Below are 27810 nucleotides of genomic sequence, written 5' to 3' on the forward strand. Positions count from 1 at the left end.
CGTGCAGTCGGAGGTAGCGCGCGTGTTGAGCCGCTCTGCCCCCCTACAAGGACAGCCTTTTGGTTTCGTCCAAACTTATCGCACATTCGCTATCGCTTTTCAATTGCAATTCATTTTACTGGCCGGGTATCTTTTTTTTTTGGTACTTTTACAGGTGTATCTTGTGTTAATGGCCCACCCGGGGAAGCCGTCGTAGTGAATACGTTGGCTTTTTGTAAACGGTCTAATGCTCGGAATTACTATGATCATGGATGTTCTGGGTTTTTTATGGATAATTCCAGCGGTACTGGCTGTGGAAGGTAGGAAAGTATTTTAATGTTATTCACATCACTTTTAGCATGGATGAACAAGCACCGGCGCTATCCGCAACCGCCATATACCGGGCAAACCCAGGATAATAAGTCTAACGTGGTACCGTATTTTATGAGAGATTTCTTAAAAGGTGGAAGGAGAGAGGGAGACAGATTATGTGCCGTGTGGCTGTGGCGACTGCAAACGTTTGCACATCGCGACTCCAATTGCAACCCAATCTATTAAAAATGAAATCTGCGAAACAATTCGTAATGATGCTGGTGATGCCGATGATGATGATGGTGATGGTGGTGATGATGATGGCGATGATGATGGGATGATTTCCAGGGGCTGGAGATATATTTTCTACGTTCCTTGGTTGAATGAATTCATCATCTTAATAGCCTACATTGATAGTAGCCTATAATAGGCCTCTAACTTTATTTTCTCATCAAAGGATAATGGATCACTGGCAAACTATCTAGGCCTACTATTACGTTTTTGTTTCAAATACCGTAAAACTATTAGAACTGTGTGTGTGTGTGTGTGTGTGTGTGTGTGTGTGTGTGTGTGTGTGTGTGTGTGTGTGTGTGTGTGTGTGTGTGTGTGTGTGTGTGTGTGTGTGTGTGTCTGTCCGCGCACGGGCAACGTTTAGAGAGGGTGATTCTGTCTGATTGTATTTGTTGTATCCAGTCCAGGAGCAGTATCGTGTCATTGTGAAACACATCATATTTTAGCTTAGTAAAGGTCACTGAGTACAAGTAGACAAAATACACTTGCATTGCAATATCTGGGTTACTGGCATACTCATACTCACTTCAATCTCGCTTTGAATTACTACAGTAAATGTCCAAGATAAATTTGGGTTGACTTTTAATCAGAATAGTTTGAGAGTCTGTTCAACTCAAAGAGTGAGCTGAAGCAAGCAGCATGTTATTGGATATTTAGTCACATAAATAAATCAATATTTGGCTCTTTAACTTGTTGCACTCTGTAATTTCCCTATATTGCAAGGTATCCCACAATGCAATGACGTTTAGAGCCACTGAGGGATAAATATAATAATTATAGTGTTTATCTTAGTGGTCTTAATAATGTTCATGAACTTATTCATCATCACTGGAGGTAATTGCCAGTCCTTTGCAGATCCATAACTCACGCATACTTCCGGAAATACAGGAACCAATTCTTGCATTTCCGCCCTACTGTTTAATGTGCTTCATACGCTCAATGTGTTGCTATGGAGACTAAACTGTGGCTCCACTCTGATGTGTGATTAGAGGTACAGGTTAAATACTTCAAGGTGGCGAGGCCGCTTAGCAGGTCACCACCACCCCCCCCCAGCTTCACCCCGTCACCCCTTGTCATGCACAGTATGCTAATCTGACATCTGTCCCCAAGAGGACTGAGGCTAGGGGATGATTTCAAACACCAGCACCGTCATCATTATCTCCTTCGTTGTCACTTTCATCATCATCATCATCATCATCATCACCATTGCCACCATGACCACCACCACCACCACCATCATCATCATCATCATCATCATCATCATCATCATCATCATCATCATCATCATCATCATCATCATCATCATCATCATCACCAGATTCTCCTCCATCACCACTTCCAACATCCTCATCAGCATCACAACCGTCACCATCACCGTCAACAGCATCAGCACCATCCCCATCATCACCATCTTCACCACAACCACCTCCATACATATCCATATCCATCTTTCATTCGATATCTCCCAGCTCACAGCCGACCTATTCACCTATTCATGCTGTGAGATAACGCTTCCAAACATCCCCCTTTGTCCCGTGCAACGTGCACATGTGGACACATGCGTTGCGTTCATGCGCCACACCACACAAAGACACCCGAGCATCAGCTCACTCACACAGGGCAAAAGGATTCAACCTAAAGTCCCTTCTGGCGTTCACTCCCCCCGTCCTGGATCCTCAGCGGACCGGGGGAGTGGTCACGTGATCGCTGTCGTCTATCTGCTCTGGAAGAGCCGTCATGTGATCCGGAGGGACGGGAGGGAGGGAGGGGTGGGTGGTCTGGCAGCCCGGCTGTTGCACCCCGGTTTCCTCTCCCGGGTGCCCTAGCTATCTCGATGCCCGACCCGATCCACCCCTGACCCTTATCCCCCCCCCCCCCCACCCCCCAGCTGTCCATTCTGTGCGAGTCCATTTGCATTTTTATGCTCGGTCTTGAGTCAGCTTGTGATCGCTGTGCATGGAACAGCATGGATCCCATGGATCACTTGACCTAGCATTTGTGTTACCTATGAAATATAGTTCTTACTTATTAGAATATCGTCAAAGTATTCAGATTGATCTAATATATGGACATTCTGGACAATGACATTCTAACGACAAGGCATGAGTGAAACTACTTCTTCAAGTCATGTTTTTTCTAAAGACGCAGTAATTGAACGATAAAATAGCGGACATAAAACACACGATTATTGCATTATACAGTTACTGATATATATATGGGGGCTGTAGACTCAAATGTACAGTCATGCTTTAGAGACAAGCCTTCCATAGTGTTCCAGGACATACAGATGTCTGTCAACACAGATTAGCAGTGATCAGCGCTTCCTTTTTTTAGCCTTAGATGCTTCCCTTGTTCTCTCCCCCTACGGCTCCTACAACAATTCGTTCTACACGTTTTTGTCTACTTTCATTTTTGCTTTTCATCCACGCCACCTTTCTCTTTGACAGTGACAGGTTACTAATCCAAACCTGAGGACAATGAGGTCTTTCTCCTCTCACCGGCAATCTAGGATATTATAGTCTGACCCGTTGACTGGATTATTGTGTGTGGTAGAGCCAGTTTGCTCTAGATTATATTTTAGACACTCTCCTGAGTTCTATTTAAACATTCTCTCTCCCTTGATATGATTGTAGTCATTCCCTTGATATCATTCCAGACATGCTCGTGTTTTCATTTCAGACGCTCACAGTCTTGATTCAATTTCACACCGAAATCTCTCTGCATTTCATTGTAGACCCTCCTTCAAAAGGCACCTGGCAGAGAGACGCCAGGTGCCTAATGATATTTAGAGAGCCATATCATTAGCATGTCTCCGTTGCAGCTGCAATCACACTTCAATCACACTTCAATCAGATGTATTCACTGCCCCCCCCCGGTCTAAATCTGAATGGGTGTGTTCCGGGAGGGACGGACCTAGACCTGAACAGTGGGGTCCTGTTATCTGTGCCAATCAATGTTTACTGTGACACCGATCCTCTCGCTCACCCGGTCTCCCCCTCTCCCCTCATCTCTCCTGTTCTCGTTCTCTCATTCCCTCTCTTTCTCCCCTCTCTATCGCTCTCTCTTCCTCGTTCTCTCTTTTTTCCATCCCCCCCCCCCCCCTTCTCTCTCCCCCTCCCTCAGCGTTGTCTCCTGTTCTCTCTTTCCCGCTCTCCTCCTCCCACTCTCTATCCCCCCCCCCCAACGCTCTCTCTCTCTCTCTCTGTATGTGTGGTAGTCTCTCTACCCTGGGTGTATAGTGACAAAAAAATCCCATGGACCTCGGAGCTTCCCGTGACCTAGTTTTGATGCATAGCCTCAAAACCGTCAGGACACGAGTCCTTGACACCAGCTGGAAGCCATCTTTGATGATGATAGATGCTGCGGATAAGATAAAAGCGCTCAAAGAGGACATGATGTAACATTAACATTAAATATACAGTGATGTGTCATAAAAACAACATTTTTGGTGGATGCCTTTTAAACCTGCGCTATGTAACTTTTCTTCTGAAGCTATTGACTCCATCAAAACAATTCTGAACTAGAAATTTCCTCAAGAATGAAATGTAGTATATCCATGCAGGGAACTTTTCACTATAAATTGTTTTATTGTGGTCCACCTTTGGGAATCAGGGGTAGTTCCCCAACCCCCCCTTTGTGGGAAAATCTGGATGCTCGCATAATGTTACATCATATCTTATGCGGCTTTTCCGGATATTTCCCGTAAAAAACTTGGACAAAACAACAAAAGTATTTTGCGGTTTTAATAAGGGAAAAACATTCTGGTGTTCCCTGTCTGTAAGACATGCTCACATAATTTCTTTGCCCCTGTTTCGGTAGCAGATTATGTGATTCTTGACGTGATTCGGAAGCGACAAACGTTTCAGCAGTCAGCTCTAGCTACAACTTTAGCCACTAGAGGGTGTTAATGGGGAGACTTACATAGTGCAGTTTTAAGATGGCTGACATGTCTATTGGTGCGAGCAAGGCAGTACAACTAGCGGGTGTTAGGGGTTTTATTGCCACTGGGGCCTGCTATGCTCACGGTGCTCACGGACGCCTTGGATAAAAGCGTCACAAAATAGTGGCACACATTGTTTTGTCCCCATTTGTTCAAAATGATTAATCGTGAACCCTCCCTCCCCACCCTCTGAAAATGGAAACAGTCCGTACAGTGTGGTGTTTGGTGATATATTGGAGCCCCATTCATTGAGTCCGTTGGCTGCTGTGAAACCACATACAGCGTAAGGAGGCTCCATGGTTATGGGACCGCCTATTGATTTCATTGTGTCTTGCTCGCACAACCGTATGACTATCCAAACCAGCGCATGCACATTGCTGTCAGCCTTAGCTCCCTGGTGCATCCATTAACTTCCACCGGGACGAGGGCCGTATAGCGTTCTCTCGACGGTGGGCTCGGTGAGACATCTTGTTCCTACGGAGGGGAACAGCTGCGAGACGGTCCTGTGTACTTTGGAATCTCAGTGGGAGTGGAGCAACAGAAGCAGTCTTCTGAACATTCATGACGCCTGGATGCTACCTTTAGAGTCATTGACTTAAGGGACAGGATCAACCGCTGCCTCATTAACTGTTGCTCTGTCTAGTAGAGCAGTGACTACCCTTTCCTCATTTTGATCCACCGAGTTAAAGCCCAGTGTTGCATGTTTTTCTGAAAACATGATTGGAGATACAGGACAGAGTGACATGATGACAGTGTAACATGACTGAATAACAGGACAGAGTAACAGGACAGAGTAACAGGACAGAGATACAGGACAGAATAACATGACAGGGTAACATGACAGGGTAACATGACAGTGTAACATGACCGAGTAACATGACATAGATACATGACAGGTTAACAGGACAAATTGACATGACTGAGTAACAGGACAGAGTAACGGGACAGAGTAACAGGAGAGAGTAACAGGAGAGAGTAACAGGAGAGAGCATGAGAGTGACATGACAAACATAACAGGACAGGTCAGCCTGGATGACATGAACCCACTGGAGGTCCATGCATATGTGTGTGTTTATGCATGTGTGTGTGTGTGTGTGTGTGTGTGTGTGTGTGTGTGTGTGTGTGTGTGTGTGTGTGTGTGTGTGTGTGTGTGTGTGGATTACCATGCTCTGGACCTCCTCCATGCGCTTAACTCATCTTTGCCCTACTTTCTATAGAAACATGAAGAGCACTAGAACAATCTCTCTCTCTCTCTCTCTCTCTCTCTCTCTCTCTCTCTCTCTCTCTCTCTCTCTCTCTCTCTCTCTCTCTCTCTGTGTTTGTCTCAAACTCTTTCTCCCCCTCTCTCTCTCTCTTTCATTCTCTATGTCAATATGGTCCATTCACAAACTCATGTATACATGCATGCAAACATACAAACATACATAAATAAGTATGTATCTCTATACATTATATATATCTCCCTTGACGCTTGCATAATATCAGATTGTGTGTGTGTGTTTGTGTGTTTTTGTGTGTTTTTGTGCACTTGATCATGAACTGAATTGGTTATAGATTGCCATTGAGGCCTCCTGCTAACCGCAGTTCCACCCACTCAAAATAGATTCCTCTTCCAGGCTGCTTGCCCATATCCATTTGAGAACCAGGGAGTGATCGTAAGTGAAAGCCGTTCAATTGTTAATGCTGTTTTATATCACAGTCCAAGTAATGCTAATCCGTTTGCATCTCCAGAAAATGTGCTTTACACCATAAAAAGCCTACTGGGTATTATTTGTCCTCACAGAGCACATCTTCTCCAACTACAAACCATGGGGTGATGTTTTAGATCCTGTGGTTTTGTGTGCTGTACAAAGTTGTGATCTCTAGGGGTAACAGATTTTGGTATCCTAGGTTGCTTTGGTTTTTGTCTACTATACTCTCTGGGAGGGCAACTCTGCGGTTATGCCCGTAACTCTAAAGTCACGGTAAATATAACTGGCAAAATGTTTGTCAAGGCTAGCACACTGATCAAGAAAAGTAAGGAGCAGGAACACGAGAAAAGGGCATTGAAACCGCGTGAAACTATTTAAGTATTTCAAAATAGTTTCATGGCAGTTGAGGTATTTATAGACCATATCATTGTTTCTCTGTGCATCGTGCCATTAGTCTGGCGAGGCTTTGGAATGTTTTGTTTGGCAGAAAAAGGCCTGTTAGCCCTGTGTTGGTGGTCTACATCGAATGTAATGTAGCCCAGAGCCCAACTGATATATTGGAATGGGTGATTTTATCACAGATACTATTGGTATCGGCGTATGCGTTTGCCGATATGAAAGCTTTGAAAACTGTGTTTTCAAAGCTTTGAAATAACGTAATCACCTCTCTATAAATCCTCTACTGTGGTGGTTGAACCTCTAAATGCTTTAACCGAAGGCATCCACACACTCTCCCAACACCAATAGTTTTACATCCTGTTCTGTGTGAAGGTCAGTAGCTCCTAGCCATACTACAGGTCACTGGTTCCTTTAGCTCTCGGTTTTAATGCGATGTTGCTGTGGCCCCAAGCATTGCTGGGGGGGGAGCAGCCAATCCCAAGGAGCTGCTCCCCACCCAGGAAACCACTACATACAACGGGTATGTATCCAATCAAGGCAATTGATTAATTGATATTCTTTTAATATTGGCCACGCTCAAGTAGCAATGCATTCATTGTCTACATGTAATAATAATAATAATTGATTGAATTTATACAGCGCTTTTCTGGACACTCAAAGACGCTTTACAGCAGGGGTCTCAAACTCAACTTACCTGGGGGCCGCTGGAGGTAGAGTCTGGGTCAGGCTGGGCCGCATCAAGTATTCCACAAAAAAAAGGAGCATAACTGACCCAATCTAAGTTAATGATCGGGCTATCATTAGATCACGTTGGCTATGTAATCGCTGACAACAGGGGACATTTCATAGCGGTTGGTGGAAACCGGGACATTTTAGCGCCCTTTGGCTTTTGTCGGGACTCAGGACACGCAACTCAAAATTGGGACTGTCCCGGCAAAACCGGGACATCTGGTCACCCTATCACAAGTGATAAAAAACGTGGCAAGCCACTCAGCAAAAAAAAAAAGTGTTTGGCAACAAAACACTTAACTTTGATGTCAAGCAGGGGGCCACCAAATATCCTCAATTGGCCTCAATTGGCCCCTGGGCCGCGAGTTTGAGACCCCTGCTTTACAGTGAAGGGGGGGACCTCACTAACCACCACCAATGTGTAGCACCCACATGGGTGATGCACGGCAGCCAATCGTCGCCAGAACGCTCGAAAGACACCAACTTGAGGTGGAGAGTGAGGGAATTAATGAATCAGATACATGTAGCGTCATGTATCCATGCATTGGTGGTCTACATGTTATGTATCCATGCATTGGTGATCTACATGTCACGTTAAAAAGCCATGTTATGTAAGCATGTGTTGTTGGTCTACATGTCATGAGTCTATGCATTGGTGGTTGACATGTTATGTTATTTAGCCATGTGTTTATGTACTCATGGTTTGGTGGTCTACATTTGTATGTCGCCATGTGACGTGGTCTACATGTTATGAAGCCATGTGTTGGTGTGCTACATGTTATGCAGCCATGTGTTGATGGTCTACATGTCATGTTATAAGCCATGTGTTGGTCTACATTTTATGTTATAAGCCATTTGTTGGAGGTCTACATATTATGTTATAAGCCATGTGTTGGTGGTCTACATATTATGTTATAAGCCATGTGTTGGTGGTCTACATATTATGTTATAAGCCATGTGTTGGTGGTCTACATATTATGTTATAAGCCATGTGTTGGTGGTCTACATGTTGTGTAGCCATGTGTGGTGGTCCGTGGACACCTGGGACAGTTGTCTGTTCTTGTTTGGTGCTTGTTCTGAGCCACCATGCACATTATATTGACATCAGAGGGCGTCAGAGGAGCAGTCAAATCAGATACATGTCATCTGTGTGCGGGTTGGGGCGGTCCGTTAGGAGTCCAGCACCATAGCCACTAGCAACCATACTTACTACCCACTCACAGTGACCAAACTTACACTAGTGACCCTACTAATTCATAGTGACCATACTTACACTAGTGACCCTACTAACTCATAGTGACCATACTTAAACTAGTGAACATACTAACTCATAGTGACCATACTTACACTAGTGACCATACTAACTCATAGTGACCAAACTTACACTAGTGACCATACTAACTCATAGTGACCAAACTTACACTAGTGACCATACTAACTCATTGTGACCAAACTTACACTAGTGATGACCATACTAACCCATAGTGACCAAACGTACACTAGTAGTGACCCTACTAACTCATAGTGACCATACTTACACTAGTGACCATACTAACTCATAGTGACCATACTTATACTAGTGACCATACTAAGTCATAATGAACATACTTATTCTAGTGACCATAGTTACACTAGTGATCATACATACTCCTAGTGACTTTACCTCTTGTTTATTTCTCTTGCACAACTTTACATGGCATCTTTGAAGCGACAACACAGTCGGCAGTTTGTGACAAAGTGTTTTCATTATAGGACAGTGCAATCATTAATTATGGCCCAAAGAAAACGGTAAAAAAAAAATCCCATGGTTTTTGTGTGTGTTTGTTTGTATGTTTGTCTGTTTTTGTGTGCATAGAAAGATGGATAGATAGAAAGATAGACACACAGATAACCGCTCACACACACACACACACACACACACACACACACACACACACACACACACACACACACACACACACACACACACACACACACACACACACACACACACACACACACACACACACACACAAATACACACACACCAACACAATACATCTTTGTGCGCACATGTGGGTGGATAATTTGGGCATTGTCCACTTTTCACAGCTTGTGAGAAGTGGAAGATTGTTGTGGTTTATTTTATCAAATGTCAAGTGTAGAAAATACCAAAAATGTATCAGAGAGCTTCCTCTTCATCTGGCCCTTCTGTGCGTATTATTTATACATGAATACTCAAATAAGAACCTAACCCTTACCCCTAAATCAGGAATAATAGCTAGTCAAAGCCTGGGAAATGTTGTTTTATGTTCATATTCCAGAGGAGCAGCCAGCTGCAGGTGTCACCGGTAGTTTCTGTCAAAAAGCAGAGGAAGGCGGGATGATGTGACCATGACCACGAGTGATTTCCTAAATAACCAGAACAGCTGCTTCCGATTGGCCCAAAGGTCTAGTACAGCCTCAATAGAGTGGACGACATCAGCGCGGTTACCTCTTACCTCCATGTTGTCGAGACATCAAATATTGACCTCAACCATGTTGTGTTTGTCCTGCAGAAGTACTGATGGACTCAACCACCGCCACTGCAGAGCTGGGCTGGACCATCCACCCGGCGGCAGGGGTACGTCGCCAAACAACACGACAACAACACGCTAGCACGGCCCACGGTTCACGTCTACACATAGACGGCGACACTTTGTTTCCCTCATTTACCATTCATGTTTGTCGCTGTATTTGATGATATAAGGCGTATTTTTAAGGGAGGAATGGTGGTCAATTATTCAAGCGCATGAGATGGTTTGACCCATAAATGTCACGGAAGGTCTTAAGTCTGCCATGTCGCTGGCTTGGTGCGCCTTCAATAAATCATGAATGTAAAGATCTGGGGGGGACTAATTTTGAATGGGCTTCTCCAAAGACGGACGCTTTAATCCATAGCGACTTGCTGTAATGTTTTTATCCTGCTCCTTAAAGAGAACCTATTATGCTTTTTCGACCTTTATGACCTATAAACGTTGTTATAATGATTTATAGTCATGTTTAACCATACTAAAGTGTCAAATAATGACGTAAATGCATTGAGACGTATTTCTCTGCTGACCGTCTGGGGTGGCTGTGTAGAGCGCTAAACACTAGGGACGCCAGTCGCCATTCACTTTACGGATTTATCTACGTAGAACAATCCAGATTTTTCATGTATGTGAATGCTGCAACATGCTCTTCCGGAAGGTAACCAATCACAACGGAGTGGGGTTGGCAGGAGGGGGGCGAGGGGGCGGAGAAGGACGAAGCCGAGTGTTGACAGAGAATGCTGAAAGAGTTTCCCGAAAATCGACATCGTTTTTTGTGCTGTGATTTGTGTCAGGTTGCTCTATTGGAGTCATTAATAAGAAATTAAGATCAGAAAAGTAGTATAATAGGAGATCTTTAAAGACATCTCTTGCTAAGGGATGTCTAGCTCTATGACTGGAATCGAACCCAGTCCCTTTTCAGCTGTTAGTCAAACACCATTTCCACTATCCTGCACCTCTTATCTTACAAAATACAGTGCAGTAATAATAAAGACGCAATCACAGTTGTGAGCTGTCCTCCCCACCCTCCCCCTTTTCCCCACCACCCTCCACCTTGTCCCTCACCAACCCTCCACCTTGGCCCCCACCACCCTCCACCTTGTCCCTCACCAACCCTCCACCATGTCCCTCACCAACCCTCCACCTTGTCCCTCACCAACCCTCCACCTTGTCCCCCACCACCCTCCACCATGTCCCTCACCAACCCTCCACCTTGTCCCCCACCAACCCTCCACCTTGTCCCCCACCAACCCTCCGCCTTGTCCCCCACCAACCCTCCGCCTTGTCCCCCGCAGTGGGAGGAGGTGAGCGGCTACGACGAGCACATGACCACCATCCGCACCTACCAGGTGTGCAACGTGTTCGACGGCAGCCAGAACAACTGGGTGCGCACCAGGCACATCCGGCGGCGCGGCGCCCAGCGCATCCACGTCCAGATGAAGTTCTCGGTGCGCGACTGCGGCTCCATCCCCAACGTGCCGGGCTCCTGCAAGGAGACCTTCAACCTGTACTTCTACGAGTCGGACGCCGACGCCGCCACGCGCACCTCCCCGCCCTGGATGGAGAACCCCTGGACCAAGGTGGACACCATCGCGGCCGACGAGAGCTTCTCCCAGGTGGACCTGGGCGGACGCATCATGAAGATCAACAGCGAAGTGCGCAGCTTCGGGCCCGTGTCGCGCCGGGGCTTCTACCTGGCCTTCCAGGACTACGGCGCCTGCATGTCGCTCATCGCCGTGCGCGTCTTCTACAGGAAGTGCCCGGCCGTGGTGCTGAACGGCGCCGCCTTCCCCGAGACGCTGTCGGGCGCGGAGAGCACGTCGCTGGTGGTGGCGCGGGGCGTGTGCGTGCCCAACGGGGAGGAGGTGGACGTGCCCATCAGGCTGTACTGCAACGGGGACGGGGAGTGGATGGTGCCCATCGGAGGGTGCACCTGCAAGGCCGGCTTCGAGGGCGTGGAGAACGGCACGGCGTGCAGAGGTGAGGGAGGGAGGGCAGTCGTGGCGTGCGGGTTTGTGTTTTCACTGTTTGGTTATAGTAGACAGTTCTGTTGATGAAATGATCATACCGGTCTGGGTGATCAAACCATTAGTTAGGGTCTTTACTAAGTGTCTCGAACCATTAGTAAGTGTCTCTACAAAGTGTCTCGAACCATTAGTAAGTGTCTCTACAAAGTGTCTCGAAGCATTAGTAAGTGTCTCTACTAAGTCTCTCAAACCATTAGTTAGTGTCTCTCATGGCTTCAATTCAACGTCCGTTACCGATTCTATTTGGCCAAAGAGCTTTGAGCATGCGACTGCCTTTGGTGTGGTTTAACTCATGCTATGTTTGTAACCACTAATGTAATATATGTAGTGTAATATATATATATATCATCTATCAAGTTTATTTGAAAAATACTCTGCTTGAAAGCTACTCTGCTTACGGTTTGATATTGAGGATGTTTCAATTAAAAACTTTGAAAGCAACACTCTGTTCAGTTCTCACATTAACCGAAACAGAAACAAGTCAAACATTTCTTATTCAGTCTAAAACGCAGTGCAACAGTATTGGGTCCAACGGTAATGTGTGGGCTGGTGTGTGGGACTGAGTAATAATTTTCCACACTTTGTTACACAAGAACATTATCTGCTGGAGGAACCAAGTTGTCATCCTCTGGTCTGAGTCCAGTTCTAACTCAGAAAGTAAGATACACCTCCCCAGGCACGCGGCACCAAATCTCTAACTGGTTTTAAAATGTCTTTTTTTGGAGACAAGTCAAGAGTGTACTTGTGAGAGTCGGTAGAGTAGTGCCAAAGTAAGAAGAGAAAAATACAGAAGACTGCGGAGGATCATCTCTATGCCAACAGGGATCACTTGAGCCTCATGTCTCAGACTCAGGCTCCTGCAGGGTCGATAGCGGAACATCTTATCAACTATTCATGATACGTCGTATGTCTTATACTTATTGTTGGCTCAGAAGCAAAGAACGGGAAACGGTGGTAGTTCACTGGATTCAGGCAGGCAGCCTCATTTACGCGTCAGAAACATGCCTCTCGTTCTCTGGTTTCGACAGGCTCTCTGGTCTGATTCTGCTGTCGTCTAAGGCCAGGTTATCCGGGCCACACGCAAACCTTCCGGATGTACCGCAAAACATTTTGGTTGTGTGTATTTTGACTCTCGTCATGCCGAAGGTATTTTGCGTGAGAAGAGTGTTGGACAGATGGCAGCAAGTCACAGACCAGAGGCTAAAGCGTATTTCATCTGGCTGTGGTTCCCCATCAGAGTGAGAGAATGTGTGTTGCTTGCGTTCGGTGGAAGGGATGTTTGATCATTATTAGGGGATGTTTCCGCAGATGGCGTGCTGTCATTGCTACGCTTGGCTGTGCGAACTGAGACACTGTTTACTGCTCGACATTCACCACATGTCCGTTCTCATTAAGCCTGTGATAAGGGCAAACGAGTGGAGGCTAGGGCCCTTTTGGGACTCTGTGTCAGCGTCCTACACGTTAATGCAGGGTGTTCTTCGGGCGAGGATTAGGCACGGAACATTTATTTGGAAACCCATACGTCTGAATTGGTTTACGTAACAAACTGACAATTTACATAAGGAGCAGCGAGGGAGACGGGGCTATAGGCTACATATGTTTGTAAGACAAGCAGGTTGATTTGTTTATTTTGTTCTTTGAAAAATATTAATATATTCATTCAAGATTCATTCTCAAATGAGAGAATATGCTTTTTAGAACAATTCATGGCAAAGTTAGACAGCCTTCAATTTGGGGAATGATGTCACTTATGTGATCTAACATTAAATCCCCAAAAATGCCATCTCCTGGGGTCCTACCAATGTGACACACCCTGTTAGGATGACATGAGACGATGCGGTGTGATTGGTCGAAATCACATTGCATCACATCACATTCTCTCCACCTGGACCAGGTGGAGCAGCAGAGCTTGTCTCGATGTGGATAGACGCACACACACACACACACACACACACACACACACACACACACACACACACACACACACACACACACACACACACACACACACACACAGACACACACACACACACACAGACACACACACACACACACACACACACACACATGCATACACACACATAACATAGACGCACACATACGCAAACACACGCACACAGACACACACATACACATAAGCACATGCACACATACACACATATACATACACATTCACACACAGACACACACACATATGCACACACACACACACACACACACACACACACACACACACACACACACACACACACACACACACACACACACACACACACACACACACATCCACAAACACACACACATATACACACAAGCACACAATACAAGCTGCTTCAACTGCTCGACGGACCAATTGATTTCATTCGAGGCTGGGAGCGGGGGAGAGGGGGCTCTGGAGCTGCACCGAGCTACGGTCGACAGACCGATGAATAAATGCAAAGGAACATGTTCATGTGGAAGACTCCCCCAGACGACAGGAAAGACATGGGTTCTGCCTGTCCCAAGCACATATCCACCCCCCCTCCCAATAAGAGATATGAGCAGAATGAGAGTCAGCTGGTTAGTTGTTGTATCAACTTGGCTCTTTTCTTATGCGTCTACCCAGCATGCATTTCGGGCTTCTTCAAGGCCACCCAGGGGGACCACGAGTGCCTGCCGTGTCCGATCAACAGCCGGACCACCAACGAGGGCGCCACCAACTGCGTGTGCCGCAACGGGTTCTACCGCACCGACTCGGACCCCGCGCAGATGCCCTGCACCAGTACGGACCGGTTCTGTTTACCAGTACCTACCCCTAGGGCTGCTTCCATTATGGAAAAGAAAATCATAATCGCGATTATTTTGGTCAATATTGAAATCACGATTATTCCGACGATTGTTTTTGAGTTTGAAAACATGACGTGTTTATTCAGCATGTCTCTCCCGAAAAACACTTTGTAACTGAGAACTTAGAAATTACGCCTCAAAAAAAGACACAAAACGGTCAAAAAGAAAATGTAAAAATGTACAGATATGTATCCAGCTGTACTGCACTTTCTATAAAACATTTAATGAAAAAAAAAATATGAAAATTTCGATAATATTAGTTTTGTGATCGTTTGACGCTGAAATCGAAATCGCGATCAAAATTCGATCAATCGCCCAGCCCTACCTACCCCCTTCTACTGACCATGAGGACTAGAGCAGCACCCTTTAGAGTGGAACACTATAAGAGCGCATGTTAGCACATTGACAGTTTATTTACAGGGTCAGACTATTGGTAATTCAAATTATTCCATCAATCGTTCCAATATGTACCACTAGCGTAGTGCCAGTACTGTATAAAACATTCAGAACGTATCGGTTCAGCGCGGGCCGGTTGCGTGGACTCTGGTTTCGCTGCTTGCAGCTTTTTCTGGAGAACCGCTGATCCAAACAACTTCCCACTCATCGCTGGACCTCCTTAGATACACCCACCGAGTGTGAAGGCGACCGGATGAAAGGTTGTTGTCGAGAAAAGAGAAGGACAGACATAGACGTGCATACAGAGAGTCCTCTTATTGTAGTTGGATATAAATCCCACACCTATTTATTTATCAGTTATTGTTTTTTAGGTTGCCTATTAAGATCTGGCTAGGGACAACAGATGGAAATGAGCATTTGCAGCTAACTCTGGCTTGTCGACTATCAACTAAATAAATAAATAAAAATGAATAAATGTGGAAGACAAAACGTTATAGTTGCTACCGACAGGAAGGATGTCATCCTAGCTCCCCTTTCTCAGCCACAAAATATACATAATATACGTGTAAGGACCTCTGAAACAAGCCCCTTAATGAATTATAAATGTATAATATACTGTACGCATTCTGAAACACCTCAGCTTGGTGACTCAGAAGCTGAACAGTCCCACTTGGTGTGGCCGTCCTCCCCACGCTTATAGCAAAAGATGCCAGGCCGCGATGAAACAGCAACATGGGACACATTCGCACCCCAAAGCATACTGGCATATCGAGTAGATTAACAGTGCCGTACAACTTAAAGAGCATTATATGTATATACAATATAATATAAATATATATTAAATGAAGGACCTTGTTTCAGAGGTCCTTACACACGTCTCAAACGAATCCCTTCAGTTGATCCGACTCCCACGTTGACACGGATCAACCCTCACAGATAAAGGTTAACCATGACGACCTCCTCCCCCCCCCCCCCCCAGCGATCCCCTCGGCCCCCCGCGGAGTCATCTCCATCGTGAACGAGACCTCCCTGCGGCTGCGCTGGACGGCCCCCCAGGAGGGCGGGGGACGCGACGACGTGGTGTACAACGTCATCTGCAAGAGCTGCGGGGGCGGGCGGGGGGGCTGCACACGCTGCGGGGACAACGTGCGCTTCGAGCCGCGGCAGCTGGGTCTGACGGAGGCTGACGTGCGCATCAGCGACCTGCTGGCCCACACGCGCTACACCTTCGAGGTGCAGGCGGTGAACGGCGTGTCGGACCTCAGCCCCTACTCGCCGCAGTACGCCGCCGTCAACATCACCACCAACCAGGCCGGTAAGGGGCCGCGGGCCATTAGTTTGGGGGCAAATGTTTTGGATTTTTTTTTTTTGGTGTGGTGTTATTCTGTGGTATGATAGAGCGTTCAGCAGAAAGAGAGAGAGGGGAGGGAAAGGGAGGGAGGGGGACACACACATAGAAAGAGACACAAACACACACAGACACACACACACACACACACACACACACACACACACACACACACACACACACACACACACACACACACACACACACATATATATATACTAAGAAATATCTGGGGAAAATTTGATTTTATTTTTTGCCACGATTTCCAAATGTATAATGCTTCAAGTTATGGTGCTTAATCGCGGTGATTGACATCATCAACGTGTTTGTCAAATCGTAAATTGCTGTAAATACTTAGGTTCAATATCTAGCATGTTGTCTCGACAGCATTATCTGTCTCTTTCTAATGCTTTCTAATGCCAATGCTTCTAATGTATTTTATGTGTGTATATGTGTGTGTGTATGTCTCTCTCCCTTCCTCTCCCTTCCATCCCTCTCTCTTCCTGCTGTGTCTCATCCCTCTCTCTCTCCCTTCCCTCTCTCTCTCTCTCTCTCTCTCTCTCTCTCCATGCTGTGTGTCTTCCCTCTCTCTCTCCCTTCTCTCTCTCTCTCTCTCTCTCTCTCTCTCTCTCTCTCTCTCTCTCTCTCTCTCTCTCTCTCTCTCTCTCTCTCTCTCTCTCTCTCTCTCTCTCTCTCTCTCTCTCTCTCTCTCTCTCTCTCTCTCTCTCTCCCTTCTCTCTCTCTCCGTGCTGTGTCTCTTCCTGCTGTGTCTCTTCCCTCTCTCTCTCTCTCTCTCTCTCTCTCTCTCTCTCTCTCTCTCTCTCTCTCTCTCTCTCTCTCTCTCTCTCTCTCCCTGCTGTCTCTTCCCTCTCTCTCTCCCTTCCCTCTCTCTCTTTCTCTCTCTCTCTCTCTCTCTCTCTCTCTCTCTCTCTCTCTCTCTCTCTCTCCCTCTCCCTCTCCCTCTCTCTCTCTCTCTCTCTCTCTCTCTCTCTCTCTCTCCCCTCTCTCTCTCCCTCCCCCCCTCTCTCTCTCCCTTCCCTCTCTCTCTCTCTCCCTTCCCTCTCTCTCTCTCTCTCCCTTCCCTCTCTCTCTCTCTCTTCCTGCTGTGTCTCTTCCCTCTCTCCCTCTCCCCCTCTCCCTCTCTCTCTCTCCTTCCTGCTGTGTCTCTTACCTCCCTCTCCCTCTCTCTCTCTCTCTCTCCGTGCTGTGGTCCTCAGTCCCCTCGGCCGTCTCCATCATGCACCAGGTGAGCCGGGCCCCTGAGAGCATCACCCTGTCCTGGTCTCAGCCCGACCAGCCCAACGGACTCATCCTGGACTACGAGCTGCAGTACTATGAGAAGGTACCTGCTGCTCCCTGGGGCCTGTGGTGGTGGTGTTGGGGGGGGTGGGAGGGGGGATGGTGGTGGGGGTGCTAGCGGCGGCGGTGGTGGTGGTGGGGGGGGTGATGCTAGTGGTGTTTGAGGTACGTTGTAGTGAACTTGAATTAATAAAAAAGTAATTAAGTTGATGAAACATTTTGAATTGGTTCAGGCAAAGGGTTTTCAAATCATGGGGAGCAGAAATGGGAAAGGGCATCTTGCTCACGGTTGTTAACAGGTAGGGCTGTGATCATCGGGATTCAAACCCAGTATGTTTAGGCTGGGCGCTCGAAAAACCCTCTCAAGAATATCCTGCTGCCCCCAACGATCCTGCAAAAATAAAAATTACGATTTAATATATTGTTTTGTATTCCCCTCGGTATAAAATATGACACCCTGTTGTGTTGCAGAGCCAGGCGGAGTTCAACTCGTCGCTGTTCCGCAGTCAGACCAACACGGCGGACATCCGGGGCCTGAAGCCCGGGACCATCTACGTGTTCCAGGTCCGAGCCCGCACGGTGGCCGGGTTCGGACGCTACAGCGGGAAGATGTACTTCCAGACCATGACCGAAGGTATTCCTCCCGTCCCCCCACCGATCCATGCAATATTCAACGGACCACTCACACTGCAGAGTTTATTTATTTTTAAACGTGTGGGTTGCGTTGTGTCAGGGGGTTTCAAAGACACCGCAGTGACAGGGACATCCCTTTTCTTATTCATATTCCTTTTAAAACCTGAAATAAAATGTTTCTTTTTTAAAAGCTGTTGGCTCCTTTCCCCAGGCATATTATTTGCCTGTTCAACAATGTATGGTTGAAAATGTGCCGTTCTTGTACTTCTTGAGAACGGTGGCAGTAGCTTAGGCGGTAGAGCGGGTTGGTCGCTAACCGTAAGGTTGCTAGTTCGATCCCCGCTTGCTCCTATTGTGTCAAGGTGTCAATGAGCAAGGCATCTAACTGCTCCTGACGAGCTGGCTGTCGCCTTACTTGGTTGACTCTGCCGTGAATGTGTGCATGAATGGGGGAATGTTAGGCAATGTTGTAAAGTGCTTTGGATAAGAATTGCCATATAATGCAGTCCATTTCCCGTTTATAACAGTGACGCTACTTAGTCATAGCAGGACTGATTTATAAAATCCAACCCATGGTTCGACCTGTCAACAATGGCCGTACATTTTTTTGCTATCAGCGATGTTCTCATGATTCACTTCAAAAACCTTTGAGTTCTGATGTCACTTCCTGTGCTTGCCCCTCCAGAGGAGTACAATTCCAGCATCCAAGAGAAGCTGCCTCTCATCATCGGCTCCGCCTCTGGGGGCGTGGTCTTCATCATCGCCATCACAGTCTTCATCATCATCTGCCGCAGGTGAGACAGCGTTCAAAAAATATCAAAGACATGAGCCTCCATTTTGTTTATGATGAGATGTGATTCATGATGCTACAGCAGTGTGGGCCGCGACCCAAAAGTAGGTCGTAGCACCATGACCACAACCAACCGTCCACACTAGCTGGCCCTTCAGCATTCTGTCCCCAGACCCAGCTAGTATTTAGAACCAGTGTGGAGCCAAGATGGCTGCTCAGGGACCGAGGCTGATTGATCATTGATAAATTGCCGTCGACTTGACTTTGACTGATGTCAAAGAACAATATTCACAGTTACTAATTATTGAATCAGAGTGTTTATAGCATATTGCAAACAATCCCCTCAACATGTGCCTTTCTAATGTATATTATTCACACAAGATCACTCAGTAGAACAAGTTAGGCCACGCGTCGGTAAATTAGGGAATGATCTTGCGCCCCAAGGGGCGGTTCGGCGAAAGGAGGAGGCGTGTTCTGGCGCAAACGTTCCCTGGTGCTATTTTGAAATTTATTTGAGGACTCAGTATTTCTGAAGTTGTGGAAGTAAACCTTATTCCATGTGTGAATTAGGCCATATTATTAGGCCATAAACTGAGCCATTTGAAGTTCATGTGCATCTGTCTCATCGGACACTGCAGACGCGCTGTCAAAATCTCAACTCGTCAGATTCAAATGCGCTCATGGCTCTTAAAGGGGATGAGAGTAAAATAGCAACATCGCCATAGAACCGCCCACCAAGCTACTAGCGCTTGGCGCTTCTCGCTTGCGTTTCAGACCGTTAAAATAGGGCCCAAAGAGTTGTTTAAAATGATGATGATGATGATGATGATGATAACGAAGTTGTCCATCTTATTGTTTGTCCAACAGCAGGAGGACCACAGAGAGACCAGAGAACACGGAGTACACCGAGAAGCTGCAGTACACCAGCGGACACTGTGAGTCTCAGGCTGCTCTTTACCATTCTGCGTAATATTTTATTTTTCTTTACATTTCCAACCTTCATGCGACTGTGATGTGTGATGTGTATCGCTCTGTGTAGTCCAGAGCGGATGAGTTGAATCATTATCAATCTTAGATTAGGTGTGTTTCAAACGTTGAGTTTATGAGTAAATAGCTGTAAACTTTTTTGATGGTTGTGTTAATATCCAACATCGCTTTGGGGTTTTGAAAAAGGGATCCACCTTTTCACGCTAATCAATCAATCAACGTTCATGGAATATAAAGGAAGCTGAGTTCTTAAAACCCAACCAAAGTGCCTTCTCAACGGCCCACTGTAACTGGTGTGTTGCCTCGCAGTGTCTCCCGGCGTGAAGATCTACATCGACCCCTTCACCTACGAGGACCCCAACGAGGCCATCCGGGAGTTCGCCAAGGAGATCGAGTTCCCCTGCGTGAAGATCGAGCAGGTCATCGGGGCAGGTAGAGGGACTGTGTGTTACAGTGTCAGTGGTTCTTCTCTGTGCGCCCAACCCTTCGTCACAGTGATTACCTTTGTGTTGTGTCATCAATGCTCATGAATGTCCCTAGACGGGCCTTCCCCCCTTTGACCTGTTTATAGTACATTGTGTATAGAGTATGGTACATGTTGTTTATAGTATAGCTAAGTATAATATATGTGGTAAAGCGTAGTATAGTATAGTATAGGGCTTCCATAGGAATATTAACGGTAGCAAGGGTGTTTTGGTCATTGTTTCCCATGATGCATTCTGATGATGTATAAGCACTATAGAGTAAAGTTAGTGTAGTATAGTATAGTATAGTATAGTTGATGTCGCATTAGTCATACTGATGCTTATTTGTTTGAACGTTCCTCGCAACACAGTCATTATGTGTTCACCTACTTGGGTTACAAACTGTTTCTGATCACCTCCTCTCTCCTCTCCTCCTCTCCTCTCCTCCCCTCCTCCTCTCCTCTCCCCTCCTCCTCTCCTCTCCTCTCCTCCTCTCCTCTCCTCCTCTCCTCTCCTCCTCTCCTCCTCTCCTCCTCTCCTCCCCTCCTCTCCTCCTCTCCTACTCTCCTCTCCTCCTCTCCTCTCCCCTCCTCCCCTCCTCCTCTCCTCCTCTCCTCTCCTCCTCTCCTCTCCTCTCCTCTCCTCCTCTCCTCCTCTCCTCTCCTCCTCTCCTCCCCTCCTCTCCTCCTCTCCTACTCTTCTCTCCTCCTCTCCTCTCCCCTCCTCCTCTCCTCCTCTCCTCTCCTCTCCTCTCCTCCTCTCCTCCTCCTCTCCTCTCCTCCTCTCCTCCTCTCCTCCTCCTCTCCTCCCCTCCTCCTCTCCTCTCCTCCCCTCCTCCTCTCCTCTCCGCTCCTCCTCTCCTCCTCTCCTCTCCGCTCCTCCCCTCCTCCCCTCCTCCCCTCCTCTCCTCTCCTCCTCTCCTCCTCTCCTCTCGTCAGGAGAGTTCGGGGAGGTGTGCAGCGGTAACCTTCGTCTTCCGGGTAAGAGGGAGATCCTGGTCGCCATCAAGACGCTGAAGGCGGGCTACACGGAGCGCCAGAGGCGGGACTTCCTGTCTGAGGCGTCCATCATGGGCCAGTTCGACCACCCCAACATCATCCGGCTGGAGGGCGTGGTCACCAAGAGCAACCCCGTCATGATCCTCACCGAGTTCATGGAGAACGGCTCGCTGGACTCCTTCCTGAGGGTGAGGACCCCACGCATGCATAGACGCATGCACGCACACACACACACACACACGCACGCACGCACGCATGCATGCACGCACGGACACGCACGCATGCACACACACGCATGCTCGCACACGCACACACACGCACGCATGCACACACACACGCACGCATGCATGCACGCAAACACACACACGCACGCATGCACACACACACGCACGCACGCATGCACGCAAACACACACGCACACACACACACACACACACACACACACACACACACACACACACACACACACACACACACACACACACACACACACACACACATACACACACACACACACACACATACACACACACACACACACAGGGTTAGCCTGCAGCAGGGTCTTTGGTCTCCTTTTGGCCCTTTCAGGGCCCTTCCCATGGGGGGCCACTGGGCCACATTGAGTGCTGACATTCTTAAAACTAAACGTAAAGTCTCTGCACTGCTTTGCAAAGGCTTACATCACCTTTTTTTTTGCCATGATGCCATGGCTTGAATAAATAATTTCCCCCTGGGATTATTAAAGTATTAATCAATCAATCAATCAATCAATGGCTAGGTCTGCTTTTTCTGTTTGAACATAATGTGTTTCGCTTTTTAAAAGGGACTGCCCAAGAAAACTCATACCTTTAATTGATATTTACTGTTTAGCTGTTACCTCATACCAGTTGTTTACGACCATTGTGTACATGATTTGTCAGTCAGTTAAGTACCATACCCCTTAAGGGACTACTTCATGACAATCCTCTACATGTCTGATTTGATTGGCTGAACCAAACCACATAACCAATGAGTTCAAGACCAACATACCCTTCTCTATGATTCGATTGGCTGGCCAAAACCGCCTAACCAATGATTTCCCCCCCCAAACCTCTCCTTGTCTCCTGCTGATTGGCTGTAGCAAAACGACGGGCAGTTCACGGTGATCCAGCTGGTGGGCATGCTGCGAGGCATCGCGGCGGGGATGAAGTACCTGTGTGACATGAACTACGTCCACCGCGACCTGGCCGCCCGCAACATCCTGGTCAACAGCAACCTGGTCAGCAAGGTGTCGGACTTCGGCCTGTCGCGCTTCCTGGAGGACGACGCGTCCGACCCCACCTACACCAGCGCCCTGGTGAGTCCGCCGCCGCCGCCGCCGCCGCCGCACCACTGGGCGGCTTCTAGGTGTTTTTTAACTTTTCTTTTCTTGAAATAAACGGTTGATTTGTAGCAGACCTCATGTTGGAAACGTCTGTTTTATGATATCAATCATAACACAGACGAGTTTTAGAATAGTAAAACAAAGTAAAAAAAAGACATAAAAAGCATCGATAGCAATGTTCAAATAATGTATGTTATTTAGGATGATAATGTATTGTAGTCAAACTGTAAACCTTGTAAATAGCCCGTAGAGATTGAAAGTAACTTGCAACTAAAGGCATTGTATTCTTTTAGTTCATGTGAAATATAAGAAACAAACTGATCTTTTGTAAATACCCCATCAACATTTAAAGTAGCCTGACATTTGCTAATTTTTTACGCCTTTTTTTCTGTTGTCAAAGTGTGAATAAGTACATTATTTGAAGAAAATCGAAATAATGTTATAACGTCAGTGTTTTCCCATTACTTTTTTTTATTTAAGTTTATTTGTAGATCACCCAGTATCATTAATGTATATAAACTACAAACTGCAGTATCTTGGTCGGAAACTTAAAAAACACTTTCTCCAAGACAGTGCTGTTCGCCGAATAAGTCCTCAGATTTTACACTTCCAGCTAGGCCCAGAAATGACCAGGTATATCCTATTTCCCCCTGCATATCATGTAAACACAAGATTAGACCAGATACGCTGAACCCAGGAGGTCTAGTTGAGGTGTTTGCCAGATTTAACCGTCTGGACGTTCACCCATCAATATTATCCTTTACCATTATTTATTAATTCATTTTATGAATATTGATCGCTTTATTCATATTTACAGATCTTTTCCCTACATATTATTATTTTATTATTATTATTTATGTTTTTTATGCATGCATATATAATTATTATTATTTTAATTCACATTTACATTTTGTTACTCATGTTTTTTTGTATTTATTGATTGGTTGATTCATCTCCGTTTTGATTTGTTGATTTATCGCTGTGCTGATTGGTTGATTCATCTCTGTGCTGATTGGTTGATTCATCTCTGTGCTGATTGGTTGATTCATCTCTGTGCTGATTGGTTGATTCATCTCTGTGTTGATTGGTTGATTTATCGCTGTGCTGATTGGTTGATTTATCGCTGTGTTGATCGGTTGATTCATCTCTGTGCTGATTGGTTGATGTCCCCAGGGGGGGAAGATCCCGATCCGATGGACGGCCCCGGAGGCGATCCAGTACCGGAAGTTCACGTCGTCCAGCGACGCGTGGAGCTACGGCATCGTCATGTGGGAGGTGATGTCGTACGGCGAGAGGCCATACTGGGACATGAGCAACCAGGACGTGAGTCACCAGCCCTCTGATTGGCTCCCCGTTAGAACGGGCGTCGGTACGCTTAGAGAGTCAGCGAGGAGGGAGACTGCACAGAGAGAGCAGGTTGTAAAAAAGACCAGATTCCGAGCTGGTTTAATAGGTGACTCATTTTAGCTTCCGGTCTTAACCAACCAGCCACGATGACATTTGGTTGTGGCGGAGTATTAATTCCACATTTTGTGGACCCATAATTACATAGAGGGCGTATGAGTATATTATGTACTTATAACCCTATCCAGACATTATGGTAATGTTTTGCATATTTCTTTGAAAACAAAGGCTGAAGGTTATAAACTGTGAGCAAATTAAATAGCTGTGTGATACTGTAATCACAGACCGTACACCAAACCCCTTGTAAACTAACCAATCACAGACTGTGCACCAAACCCTTTGTAAACTAACCAATCACAGACTGTGCACCAAACCCTTTGTAAACTAACCAATCACAGACTGTGCACCAAGACCGTTTGTAAACTAACCAATCACAGACTGTGCACAAAAACCCTTTGTAAACTAACCAATCACAGACTGTGCACCAAACCCTTTGTAAACTAACCAATCACAGACTGTGCACCAAACCCTTTGTAAACTAACCAATCACAGACTGTGCACCAAACCCTTTGTAAACTAGCCAATGACGGACAGTGCACCAAACCCTTTGTGAACCAACCAATCACAGACTTTACACCAAAACCCTTTGTAAACTAACCAATCACAGACTGTAAACTAACGAATCACAGAATGTACACCAAAACCCTTTTTAAACGAACCAATCACAGACTGTGAACCACACCCCTTTGTAAACTAACCAATCACAGACTATAATCTAACCAGTCACAGACTGTGCACCCCGCCCCTTAGTAGACCACCCATCACAGACTGTGCACCCCACGCCTTAGTAGACCACCCATCACAGACTGTGCCCCCCACGCCTTAGTAGACCACCCATCACAGACTGTGCCCCCCACCCCTGTGCAGGTGATCAACGCCATCGAGCAGGACTACAGGCTGCCCCCCCCCATGGACTGCCCCAGCGCCCTGCACCAGCTGATGCTGGACTGCTGGCAGAAGGACCGCAACAACCGGCCCAAGTTCAGCCAGACCGTCAGCACACTGGACAAGATGATCCGCAACCCCGCCAGCCTCAAGGCCATGACCCCCCTCTCGTCCAGGTGCCGGGGGGCGTGGGGGCCGGGGGGCCGGGAGGCCGGGGGGCCGGGGGGCCGAGGGGCGGAGGGGGGGATGGATGAGTGGATGGATGGTTGATTGTGGATGGATGGATGGATGGATGGATGGATGGAAAGATGGAGGGGTGGATAATAATAATTGATTCAATTTATACAGCGCTTTTCCAGCCACTCAAAGACGCTTTACAGTGAAGGGGGGGACCTCACTCACCACCACCAGTGTGTAGCACCTTCATGGGTGATGCACGGCAGCCAATCTGCAACAGAACGCTAGCCACACACCAGCGGGAATTAATGAGTCAGCCAATCATACAGGAGGATGATTAGGGGGCCGGATTGAATGAGCCTGGTTGGGCAGTTTTAGCCAGGACACCGGGGAATCCCCTACTCTTTGCGATAAGTGCCCTGGGAACTTTTATGACCTCAGTGAGTCAGGACCTCGGTTTTATGTCTCCTCCGAAGGATGGATGACTTTAGTCATCCCCGAATTTGGTTGTGACAGCATTGAAACCAAATATCAATATAAAAGATGAGTTATAATACAAATATGAAAACGTAGCAGTATAATAAAAAGGAAGATTATTACAGTATTTGAATTTACAGTATTATATGTACAATACTGATATAATACATGTATTTAAGTACAGCGCAGTGCTAGTATACTGAGATCTACCCGCTGAGAGAAAGTATAGAGGAGCTTTTGAATCAGATGGTCCAACTCTGAGTGTGAATGATTGTTCTAAGTCTTTTTTTTTAAGTGTGAGCTCATTTTGATTTAATTAATCGAGATTAGAATTGGATGAATGCGATCATAAGATCATAAGATGCAAAACAATCTTTATGCCATTTCGATCCAGAGTTAAATTATTCATGTTCTTTGTTATGATTTTATTCAACAATATCCCACTCTACAAATATTCTGTTAACTAAAGTAAAACTGCTTTTATTCAAGGTAACTATTTTTATCCGATAGTAAATGTCCTTCAGTTGATCCAATAGCTTCAATCATTCATTTTTCCCCCAAATACCGACTCTACACCAAACCACACTCTATGGCGTCTCCTGCTCTCTCCACACGTCCACGGTCCAACCCGGGGTCATTCCTGCTTAACGATTCAATATCCTGTTCCTGTCTCCTGTCTCCCGGGTGCCCAGTGTTCACCTGGCGCTGCTGGACCGCAGCCCTCCCGACTTCTCCTCCTTCACCACGGTGGACGAGTGGCTCGATGCCATCAAGATGAGCCAGTACAAAGAGTACTTCACCAACGAGGGCTTCAACAGCTTCAGCGTGGTGTCCCAGATGACCATGGAGTGAGTCCGCCCTCCCTTTGTGTTTTGGTTGGAGACCAAAGCGTCAGATATTATTCTCTCGTTTTGCTTCCTTTCATGAAAACAATTAGACTTTGAGCCATTGCTGTAGTAAGCTGTTATTGGAAGCTTAAGAGACTAGCTATTTATGTATATCCAATAATACCATTTTACATTTGCAGTACATTTAGGGTATTTAGCAGACGCTTTTATCAAAAGTGACTTGAAATGAGTACATTTGAAAGAGAAAGAGAAACAACATATCGCTGTTGGTATGCATAGTTCATGTAGTATGATGACATACAACTATTGCAATCTATTACTATTTCATGTTAATACTTTTATGTTTTAGTTTTTTTGTAACTTTATATTAATTGGACCCTTGGCTTATATCCAGTTGATTGTTGTTCAGAAAGACCCTGTGTTAATACTGAGCCTTTTAACCGTAGAACCCTTAGACTTGGACATACTGCGGTCATACCGTCATCACAGTGCCCCCCCCCCCCCCCTGAAAGCCTAAAGTCTAAAGACCCTCCTTCCCAACAGTGACATCCTCAGAGTGGGGGTGACGCTAGCCGGCCACCAGAAGAAGATCTTCAACAGCGTCCAGTCCATGAGGGCCCAGATGAACCAGATCACCTCTGTGGAGGTCTGACCTCCTCCTCCCTGGAGGTCTGACCCCCTCCCCTGGAGGTCTGACCGTCACGGCCCCCCAAGCACAGCCGGACCCCCTGTCCTCGGAGGAACCACGCCGGTCGCTCTGATGCCAGACCTCCGAAAACACATACATATATAACACAAACACACATTTACACACATACACATATACACGCACACATAAACACGCATACACGAATAAGCGCGCACATACATAAACACACATACACATAAACACATGCATATGGGCAAGGCACGCGCACACACACACACACACACAC

At 46.6% G+C, this 27810-nt stretch overlaps 1 protein-coding gene across 1 annotated transcript; it reads left to right on the forward strand.

Moving 5' to 3' along the window:
• On the forward strand, positions 1 to 27759 carry ephb2a (eph receptor B2a). The gene is made up of 16 exons (XM_030365624.1): positions 1 to 299; positions 9879 to 9943; positions 11189 to 11873; positions 14526 to 14681; positions 16122 to 16457; positions 17708 to 17832; positions 18261 to 18423; positions 19108 to 19216; positions 20080 to 20147; positions 20509 to 20631; positions 21602 to 21849; positions 22782 to 22997; positions 24198 to 24347; positions 25356 to 25549; positions 26720 to 26875; positions 27419 to 27759. Exons 1-16 carry the CDS (start codon positions 227 to 229, stop codon positions 27525 to 27527), a joined length of 2976 nt encoding a protein of 991 aa, XP_030221484.1. The 5' UTR covers positions 1 to 226; the 3' UTR covers positions 27528 to 27759.
• The last annotated feature ends 51 nt before the right edge of the window (positions 27760 to 27810 follow it).

Source organism: Gadus morhua, chromosome 1 (genome assembly GCF_902167405.1).
Source record: "Gadus morhua chromosome 1, gadMor3.0, whole genome shotgun sequence".
NCBI classification, from domain to species: Eukaryota; Metazoa; Chordata; class Actinopteri; order Gadiformes; family Gadidae; genus Gadus; species Gadus morhua.

Bases quoted from the DNA above. Each gene is read 5' to 3' on its own strand.
- ephb2a (XM_030365624.1), top strand. From the start codon at position 227: ATGCTCGGAATTACTATGATCATGGATGTTCTGGGTTTTTTATGGATA. The intron at 16,458-17,707 runs GTAAGGGGCCGC...TGTGGTCCTCAG, and splicing joins CATCACCACCAACCAGGCCG to TCCCCTCGGCCGTCTCCATC. The intron at 18,424-19,107 runs GTATTCCTCCCG...TTGCCCCTCCAG, and splicing joins CTTCCAGACCATGACCGAAG to AGGAGTACAATTCCAGCATC.